Consider the following 11,096-nt stretch of genomic DNA (forward strand, 5'->3'; position numbering starts at 1 on the left):
TGTAAGTATTTAAAAACAATCAAGACACATTACAGATATATGTACATATATATCTATCTATATAGATATATATATATAGATAGATATATCTATATCTATATAGATATAGATATAGATATATACATATCTATATCTATATCTATATAGATATAGATATAGATATATACATATCTATATAGATATAGATAGATATATATATATATTTATATATATATCTATCTATATAGATATAGATATATATATCTATATATATATCTATCTATATAGATATAGACATATATCTATATCTATATCTATATATCTATCTATATATATAGATATAGATATATATATATCTATATCTATCTATATATCTATCTATATATATAGATATAGATATATATCTATATCTATATCTATATATCTATATCTATATCTATCTATATATCTATCTATATATATATATCTATATCTATATAGATATAGATAGATAGATATATATATATATATATGCAGGTACACGATCCTTTATTCAGAACCCTTGGGGGACAGTAAGTTCCGAATTTTGGATTTTTCCGGATTTCGGAAAGCCCACCCAAATTGTGCTGCTGTATCCACCCCCACTCCCTTCCAGTCGTCCGGCCATCTCCCCCGACCGCCGGTCCCTCGGCCGCCTCCCCCGACCGCCGGTCCCTCGGCCGCCTCCCCCGACCGCCGGTCCCTCGGCCGCCTCCCCCGACCGCCGGTCCCTCGGCCGCCTCCCCCGACCGCCGGTCCCTCGGCCGCCTCCCCCGACCGCCGGTCCCTCGGCCGCCTCCCCCGACCGCCGGTCCCTCGGCCGCCTCCCCCGACCGCCGGTCCCTCGGCCGCCTCCCCCGACCGCCGGTCCCTCGGCCGCCTCCCCCGACCGCCGGTCCCTCGGCCGCCTCCCCCGACCGCCGGTCCCTCGGCCGCCTCCCCCGACCGCCGGTCCCTCGGCCGCCTCCCCCGACCGCCGGTCCCTCGGCCGCCTCCCCCGACCGCCGGTCCTTCGGCCGCCTCCCCCGACCGCCAATCCCCACTTGCCAGATTTTGGAGCTTTCTGGATTTTAGATGACCAGATAAAGGATTGTGTACCTGTGTGTGTGTATATATATATATATATATATATATATATATAGATCCACACATCCACAAACCCTCCTTTAAAACACTTTAAAAAATGCAACTAAATCTCTGGTCAGTCATTGTTCTGCCCCATTCATTATAATGTGGCTGCTGTGTTTTCTCTAGTTGAAATTAATGAAGAGTCTCCAGGCAAATTTCATAGGAAGAAAGCTTGGGGAATGTGTAGAAGAAGGCCAAGATAAGCCAATCAGTGGAGTGCAAATTTCCCAGAGCTGGTGCTCTTTTGAGGGAATACCTATTTAAGGGTGAATCACCTGACAGTTCCAAGTGAACCCTAGTGCCTGTTCTGCATGATCTTGACTTGGACAAAGTGGTTGTTTGGCTGGCAGGATGGGTTGAGCAGGTGTTTGCAAAATTAAATCTTGAGTGAAATATCTAAACTAGATTTGGAAACTCCAAACGAATTACCACCAACTAAGCACTCTCTTCTAAATCAAGTTATTGGTCAAACTGCAACATTTGAGAGTGTAATTTAGACTGATGTTTCAATGCATTCATGAGAGCTCTCTGAATCAGAAGTTTTGTCTTTGAGATTAGACATTATACCTATCTGCTCAGCTATGTATTAAAATCTTTATGGATCTGGTCAAGAAAAATCATTATGTTAAACTGGCCTTCATTAGTCAGGAGATTGAGTTCAGGAGTCATGAGGTGAAGTTTCAGCTGTATAAAAAACATTTGTGATGACCAAACTTGGAATATTGTATTCAGTTCTAGTGGCCTCATTACAGGAAGGATGTGCAAGCTATGGAGAAGGTGCAGAAGAGATTTATCTGAATGTCTGAATTGTAGAAAATGCCTAATGGGGTAAGGTCAACAGAGCTAGGGGTTTTCTCTTTGGAGTGAAGAAGGATGAGAGGTGATTTAATGGAAGAAAAATAATCTCGTGTATGTTCTCTGACAATAAACAGAGGAAAGTTTAGGGAAGATATCAGGGGTGTTTTTTTTTACACAGAGAGCAGTGGGTACTTGGAATGCATTGGGTGGTAAAATAAGGAGATTATAAAGACACATGGATACAAGAAAAATACAGGGTTATGGGTGTGAGGTAGGGACAGTTTTGATTGTTAAGTAGGTTTATATAGGTCCACACAATGTCATGGGCTGAAGGTCCTTTACTGTGCTGCAATGTTCTATGTACTAAGTTTTTTTTATATCTCTTTACAAAGATCTTTCACTCAAGCAATGTAACCCAAACTAATCTTTCCTCTCAACTATCATTTACAATATTTTGTTTTGTGTGAATTAACTGTTGTCTCAGAGAGATGGTAGAGCTGTTGCCTAAGAGCTCTAGGGGCCTAGGTTCCAGCTTGGTGCTGTCTGTGTGGAGTTTGCAAGTTCACCCATTGATCACCTGGGTTTCCTCTACTAGGTGCCCTGGTTTCTAATCACATCCAAAAATTACTAGGGATATTCACTTAATTGGCCACTATGCATTTCCCGTAGTGTGTAGATGAGTGTTGGTACCTTAGGACATGGCCAGTGGTTCGGCTCTTGAGGGAAATGTGAAAGGGATTAAATGGATTAAGGTAGGATCATTGTAAAATGAGTGTATGCCGGTCAATGTGGATGTAGGCCAAAGGCCTTGCTTCTGTGCTGAAAGTCTATGACCCATTCTTGAAACAGGTTTACAAGGCTTTCATTATTTCAAGATTTCAATCCACAACTTATTTCTTACAAATTGTCACTTTGTGAAGTAGTTAAGACATGCTCACAGCAAAATTGCACAAGCAGCATGGAGGTGAAAGACGTGATCTGCATGTTACCTTCCACAACATCCTTTTACAGTGCAGACTTCTATTATCAAGCTCATCCAGATTCTTTCCAGATTCTCATCATCTGAAAAAGTATGATTCTCATTCAGAAAAACATACCGCAGGTACTCCCTGACTTACAACCTACTCAATTTGCGTCCATCCACGCATAAAACCGATTTTTTAAAAATTATAAAAATATAAAATTCACATGGTTTATGTTCTATTTGACAAACTATAACAGGGACCCAGGGCATATAAGAGCCAAAATGTGCATACTTACCTTGTTAGTCAGTGTTCCGGGCTCCATAGGCTGAACACGACCATCTTGATTCCTGTGCAAATGCACAAGTCTTTGGTTGGCGCATACACAGTGGGTTAACATATTAGAGTTCAATTGGTGCAGGTGTGTTGGGTTCTATGGCACATGGCCAGAGATAACCACCCTGATAATATTGAATTCACGCCCTTAACTCTCACACATGCACCGATGAACTGCAATACACGAATCCACTGTAAATGCACCATCTGAAGACTTGCATATGTGTACAGGAATCAAGATGGCTGAACTCAGCCTAAGGACCCCGAAATGCAGACTAAAAAGGTAAGTACACATATTTTGGCTCTTACATGCCCTGTATCCTGTTATAGTTTGTCAAATACACCATTTGATTTAAAAGTTTGCTTTCAGACTTCGGTACTCCATATGCATAAGCAAAATTCCAACTTGCATCTATTCCAAGATATGACTAATCCTTTGGTCCCAATTGTGGTCAAAATTTGGGGACTACCTGTACATATCTCCAGAATTTTGTCCTGATCATGGATAACTAATGATGGGTGTCCAGAGCAATCATTTAATACCAGACATCAGTGAAGTTTAACTGGGGTGTTTTGAGATGCAGATGTTTCTCTCTACTAGACTACCAGCTGTATCAGATCAGATCAATTCAGATCGGATACTATTTATTGTCATGTAATAAATCAGAAAAATATTACACCTAATTGGTTTTAGTCTGTCATAAGGCAGACAAAGGTTCGCCATTAGCATTGCACAGCACGCCTTAGAGTTAGGGAAAGAAATGCCAAAGAGAGTCCCCTCAGAGTTACCATGTCCATGGATTTGCCTCCAGCACTCCTGTATCTGTGCAGGACACCAGTTCAGTTCAAACCATCAGCAACTCGAACCCAGGACCAAACCTCCGACACAATGAGGAAGCTTTCAGCACCAAGGCCTATTCAGGAGCCCTCCTTGCACTCAGAACCCTCTCGAATCTAGGTTCCAAAACCTATATCAATGAATTAGTCTCCAACAGTCCACAGCTTGGTGTGAGTCCTTTGACCTCAAGTTGCCAGCAGTCCACAGCTTGTGTAGCTCCCTCGCTTGCAAGTCATCAACAGCTCACCACCTGTGTTTGTCCATCCTGCAGCTGTAGAGACTCTTGCTGGTCCACCAACGCGATCTCCATCCTTAGGGTTGTCTCACCTGCTTCTCTCTCTCAACAAGGGGTGTTCTCCCCATTACGGCTGCCCTACACCAGTCCCCTGGAATCTGCAACCACCAGTGTCAGATTAAGATATTGTAGGGCCTGCAGAATTTATTTTCAATAGTGCTGGCTGGAGCATGTATGTTGATGGGGAAGTGTGACGGCAGCACATGAAGTGCCGTCTGGTGCATGCTCAATGAGGGGGAGGTGTGACTGCAGAGCCCCTCCCCACCCCCCACCCCCACCGAGAGAGTTCCTGAAACTAACCCTGCATGTCCATTTTGGTAAATTTGTTGTCGTCTTAATTATTCTTAACAAGATGATGCTAGCCTTCTCAGATCATAATATATTCAGTGATTACCAGTGTTGTATGTAGGGAACATAGCACCAATGGCAAGCACTGAAATTGCACCTTCTCCCACCATTAAAACTTAATTACAGCAACAGCTGGCTCAATGCAGGATCAATGGCTGTCTTCATTACCCGTAATCCCTAATGCAGCTGGAACCACTCTGCATTTCCTATTGCTCTCTGCAGCATACAGCACCCTAACATGTAAATGAACTAAACCAGTCAGCTGACTGAAGGGCTGAGGTGAGGATTTTTTTTTGTTCTGCTAAGGCATGTTTCTGTTTACATTTTCATTTTGATCTTTGTGTAGCGGCTATGAGATACCAATTAAAGTGATGAATGGCTAAAATTGCTAACCTTAAATTTAAGGTTAATGATTTTATCCAATTATCACCTTTAATAAGGGTTATTAACACAGACTATCAATGTGGTATCTTATAGCCACTGCATAAAGATGAAAATGAAAAAGTTTCTCGTAATTTATAGTACATTTATCTGGGGCACGAAACACATGTGCTTTTGCTACTACGTTAATCCGGCCCTGGCAACCTCTCGTGGCCAATAATGAACACAGGCGCTGCCATCTTGGTCTAGATCCCGCAGTTGCAGAATTTAAAATAAAACACTATCGACTCCTTTACCAGGCCATTTAAAGCCTGTATGAAGCTGTTGACAGTGGTACTGGGCGGTAGGACCCTGCAGGAAAGTGCTGTGTCTTGGCTCACCACTCTCCCCGGTCCACACCAGCAGTGGTGCTACCACTGCAGTGGCTCCGGCACCACCACCATTTCTTTTTCATTTGAGGTCATTTGTGTCCAGATTACACTAATGTAGTGATTAGAGTAGAAATCCATTGCTGCACTTAGCAGATCCCTGCTCCTCACTGGTCCTCACCAAATTCCATTTTAAAATCTGCCCCTCACCGTGGCTATATTTTAAATCATTTTTAAGTGCTTTAGCTGTCTTTTCCTTTACTCTAAAAATCCTCCCCAATCTCTCTGCCTCTTATTCCCTCCATCCTTCTCCACTTTTGGATGGTTTTTGGATCCATTTCTCAGACCAATTGTGCATTAATCTTTTCAATCATGATTTGGTATTCATTCATTTATTAGTAAGAATGATGAGTCAGTGAACAGAGATAAGGTGCAGTCATTAACGGACTGGTGTAGAGCCAACAACCTGATTCTGAATGTTAATAAAAGAGATGTTGTTGACTTCAGGAGGGCCTGGGGGTCACTCTCCACTGACCATTGATGGCTCTACCATTGAGGTCATCAGGAGCATCAAATTCCTTGGAGTGCACTTGGTGGAGAATCTCACCTGGTCCCTTAACACCAGCTCTATAGCCAAGAAAGCCCAACAGCACCTCTACTTCCTGCGAAGGCTGAGGAAAGTTCATCTCCCATCCTCCATCCTCACTACATTCTACAGAGGATGTGTTGAGAGCATTCTGAGCAATTGCATCATCACTTGGTTTGAAAGCTGTACCATCTCAGACCATAAGGTCGTGCAGAGGATAGTGAAGTCAGGGGAAAAGATCATTGGGGGCTCTCTTCCTACCGTGATGGACATCTACAACACACATTGCACCCAGAAAGCAATAAACTTTGTGAAGGACTTCACACACCCCTCATGTAAACTTTTCTCCCTTCTGCCATCTGGTAGGAGGTACCATAACACTTGGGTTGTTATGTCCAGATTGGGCATCATTTTTTTCCCCCCAATCCATCAGGCTCCTGAATTCCAAGAATATGTGTGGATAATGTACTGTGGACTTTTATTGTACATGTCTTAATATTTTAACTTCTACATATGTAAATCTGCTCCATGGTTCTGGAGAAACACTGAAACACTATCTCATCTTTACCGTGCAATGCATGGTATGAATGACATATAAAGGTGACTTGACTAATTCTACATGTAAGGTTTTCCTCTATAATAAATAGCAAATATAAATATTGCAGTTTTGTGTAAATAAAAATCAACAGTTGATCTTTAATGAACTTAACTCCTCCCCCCACAAAAATATTATCAAGGCATACTTGCATTTTCTTTTTGAATGGGGAAGCTTCTTCTAAAATATTCTGCTTCTATTGCTCCAATCTCATTAGAATTTGTGGGAACATCCATATATGTATAGTATAACTAAAACCCACTCATGGAGAATGCATTCTGAAGAGATTGTATAATTCGAAATATGTTAGGAAAACTACAAGTAAGTAAGCCCTTTAAAGCAAGTGCCTTCTCTTTCAGGTTGTTCAGGAGGCCATTGACAAAGCAAGGGAAGGAAGGACGTGTGTGGTGATTGCTCACCGTCTGACAACTGTACAGGATGCTGATGTGATAGCCGTTATTCACAACGGTAAAGTGATAGAGCAGGGTACACATGAACAACTGTTAGCAAATCATGGGCCTTACTATAATTTAGTAAATGCCCAGATCATTCAATAACTTGTGTTGTGCAAAGTAATATTTTTTTATGAAATGAAACAAAATGTTTAATATTCCAAACCATTGGAGAGCTGAGGGTTTATCATAAGAGTTAACACTCCATCTAATTAATTAAAATATGACAAGTTGGATGATATGACATCACCTCTGAGAAGTAAATAACAAAGGCAGCCAAATCTTAAAACAATTGATGCAAACCTTTATGATGTACTGTTTAATACTCCACCTATCTGCAGGCAGAATGTGCTTAATGATCACCATCATGGGAAATCTTGGCAGTAACATTTTTTTTTGGAGGCAAGCTATTGAAATCACTTCCTGATCAATTTTAATTTCCCTTCTTCCTGAAATCTGGAAATATTCCAGGAGAAAAATTAAGACCCTCTTTTCTGCTGTTATTCTAAGCAGTTTTTTTTAAAAAAAGGCATGTTACTTGGTGGTTTAGAGGAAAATTAAGTGTTTGTTCAATGATGATTCCATGAAGTTTGTGTGAAGGATATAATGAAAGACAACATTGATCCATAATGTAGCACAGGAATTACATGGGATTCTTTGAAGAAATGTTGGATGCCAATAAGGGGGAGGGCACTTTATAATTTGGCCCACAAGAGTGTTTTGCTGTCAGATGTTATGTGTGTGCACAAATATCGATTGGTTCTTTATTGTACTATAGCATAAATAAAGAAATCATTTCAATCTTATCAAGGCTCGACCTTATCAATCAGATATTTGTCCTTTTCAGGGTTTTTTTCATGATTTTATCAGTTTTGAAATGAGTTTTTAATTGATCTCCAGGCTTGCTTTAAAGCAGTAATATTTAGAGGGTTTCTGACAGAAGATCTTAAATCTGACCTTCACAAGATCAATTAACAGAAGTAGGCCATTCAGCCCATCAAGTCTACTCCACAAATCCACCCTGAGCAAAACCGTTCTCCGATATAGTTCCAAGTTCCGGCCTTTTCCCTATATCCCTTGACTAATTAGATACCTATTAAACTGCCCCAATGATTGGGCCTCCACAGCTGCATGTGGCAATAAATTCCACAAATCCATGAACCTCTGGCTAAAGAAATTCTCCTCATCCTTGTTTTAAATGGGTACCTTCTATTTCTAAGACTGCGCCCTCTTGTCCTTGATTCATCCACCAAGGGAAACATCTTATTCACATCTACTTTGTCCAATCCTTTCAACATTTGACATGCTTCTATGAGATCCCCTCTCATTCTTCTATACCATCCTACAACTGCTAAACATTCCTCATATGTTAGCCCTTGCATTCCAGGAATCATCCTGCTAAATCTTCTCTGTACTCTCTCCAACATCATTGCATCCTTTCTAAGATAAGGAGACCAAAACTGCACACAGTCCTCCATATGATCTCTCACCAGTACCCCACAGAGCCTCATCAGCACCCCTTTACTCTTATACACTATTCCTCTTGAAATGAATGCCAACATAGCATTTGCTTTCTTTACTGCCAATCCAGTCTGGTGGTTAACCTTTAAGTTAACCCGCACAAGGATCCCCAAGTCCCTTTGCACTTCCGAATTTAATTTTCTCCCCATCCAAATAATAATCTGCCTGTCTATTTCCTCTTCCAAAATGTACACCATACATTTCTCAACATTGTATCTCATCTGCCATTTCTTTGCCTACTCTCCCAAGCTGTCCAAGTATCTCTGCAACCTTTCTATTCCTTCAACACTTCTTACTCCACCACCTGCAAAATTAGCTACAAAATCATCCAATCCATAATCTAAATCATTGATATAAATTCTAAAAAGAAACAGCCCCGACTCTTGCAGAACATCACTAGTAACTGGCAACCAACCAGAACAGGATCCCTTTATTACCACCTTTGCTTTCTGCCTATCATCCAATGCTCCACCCAATCTAATATCTTTTCTGTAATTTTGTGGGCTCTCATCTTATTAAGTTATCTTTTCTGTGGCACCTTATCAAAAGCCTTTTGTAAATCCAAATACAAAACATCCACAGCCTCTCCCTTGTCCATCCTAATTGAGATTTCCATAAAAAGATTCCAATAGGATCTTCCCTTCATGAAACCATGCTGGCTTGGACCTGTCACGTCATGCACCTGGAAGTATTTTATAATCTTGTCCTTGAGGATCAACTCCAATAAGTTTCCAATAATATCAAAATGATTTTCTGCTCAACTCTGCTTTCCCAACCTTCGTGATTCCACAACAATTCATTTTGTACTTATTATTACATGGGATAAGGAGTAGGGCACTTAGTTGTTATAAAATGTAGATCAAATAAATAGTGAATAATTTATATTTGAACTCCATTTAAATCTGCATTCACACGGTATTTATTGGTCTTGGAGTTTGAAGTTTCTGTAAATTCAATTTCAGCAGCTTTTTGGAATCAGGAGTTTCAGATTTCCACTTGAATCAGAGGATAGCTACCAAACCCAGTCAGCACTTTAGAAGGGAAATCTAGTTAGTCCCCTTCTTGGCTCAGCACTTTTTTTACTTCAAGTACCTAACTACTGGTAATTCTTTTTCAGAAAGCCATGATTGAATCCACATTCACAATGCTGGATTGAACCCCTTGGTACTATCTTAAGTTTAAAACAAATCAATTTTCTTGCTGCATTTGTCACTTTTTACACTCTTATACTTTGTTTTTCAAATGTTACAGTCAGTAGTTCTCCAGGTTATGTGTCTCTCAGCAATCTTACTCAGACGAGCAAATGTAATAACCTATTCTGGGTACCAAAATGTTGTGTTATCATTGATCTTAATCAACAGTCTTTACTTAGATGTGACCAATATTTCTCAACCTAGCATGGACAAGATGCCACCAGGTACAGAGCATTGGTCTATATAATCAAGACTAATAGCCACAAGACTAATAGCCACAAGGATTAGAGAAGAAAATATGAGGAATGCTCAAGTAGCTGTTCAAGCTCAAAGGAATCAAATGTGAATTTATGGAAAATGAAGGAATTTAGCTTGAACTTAAAGCATTAAAAGCAAGAAAACCCAAAAACATTGCAAAATGGAGATCATTCTTGGCTGTGATGCAGTTTTGTGCTAGACACTTGTCAGATCTCGCAACGATCCTGATACAAAAAAAAATTGAATTGGATCTGAGAGAGTCTGTGTAGTGAATCTTACATCATCCCCACAAAACATTTTTGTGGAAATTTGCATCTGATAAAAAACAAATTTGTGGTGTTGTAGTTGTATAAAGTCACATGATAGATGGTGGGCAATTTAAACCAAAAGCAATTGTATTTGTATCACACTCACTGAGAAAGAGCCAATAAGAATTATCATTGAAGTGAAAATAATTCATCAAGTGTCTTTTTGGTTAATATGTTGTTGGGAATTTAAGTTTTCCACTAACAAATCCTATGTTCAGAATGCAGACCTCCCATTTTTTTTAAAATCGCAATATGATTACAGGATGAGACAGAACCTTGAAATGCAAAAATATTATACATGTATTACCAGGGTTACCATGTACAAGTCCAGACACACCGATTCTCAAATTAAAAGCAATAGATAATAATTTTCTGGTAACTTCAATGGAGATTGACTCAAAGACCCAAAACTATATTGTCCTCAAGTAAGATTACCCTAGAGACACTAAAACTCTTAGTTTCATGGCTATTAAGACAATGTTACATCTAACAGTTGTAGAGTCAAGTCACCCAGAGCAACTTAGCAGAGTTAGAAATGACCAGAACATCTTTTTCAAATAATGCACATTATTTAAATGATACCCACTTCAAATTAATTAAAGTTAAACATCTATGGGTGGTGCAATACTGCACCAGATGATTCAAACTTGACCTCTGGCACTATCACTAGGTCATTTCATGTCAGGCCTTGCCTTGAGATGGACTACGGAGCGGATGGAAAAATGGGAACTT

The 11,096-nt window shown here is 40.1% G+C and overlaps 1 protein-coding gene across 13 annotated transcripts in view; it reads left to right on the top strand.

Moving 5' to 3' along the window:
• LOC138751511 (ATP-dependent translocase ABCB1-like) overlaps positions 1-7,890 on the top strand; it is a 135,685-nt gene extending 127,795 nt beyond the window's left edge. For all 13 annotated transcript variants that reach the window (XM_069913846.1, XM_069913855.1, XM_069913851.1 and 10 more), the window contains one exon: positions 6,992-7,890. In XM_069913846.1, coding sequence (XP_069769947.1) covers positions 6,992-7,189 — 198 coding nt within the window. In that variant the 3' untranslated portion in view covers positions 7,190-7,890. The remainder of the gene's footprint in view (positions 1-6,991) is intronic.
• The last annotated feature ends 3,206 nt before the right edge of the window (positions 7,891-11,096 follow it).

This window comes from Narcine bancroftii, chromosome 1, assembly GCF_036971445.1.
Source record: "Narcine bancroftii isolate sNarBan1 chromosome 1, sNarBan1.hap1, whole genome shotgun sequence".
Lineage (NCBI taxonomy): Eukaryota > Metazoa > Chordata > Chondrichthyes > Torpediniformes > Narcinidae > Narcine > Narcine bancroftii.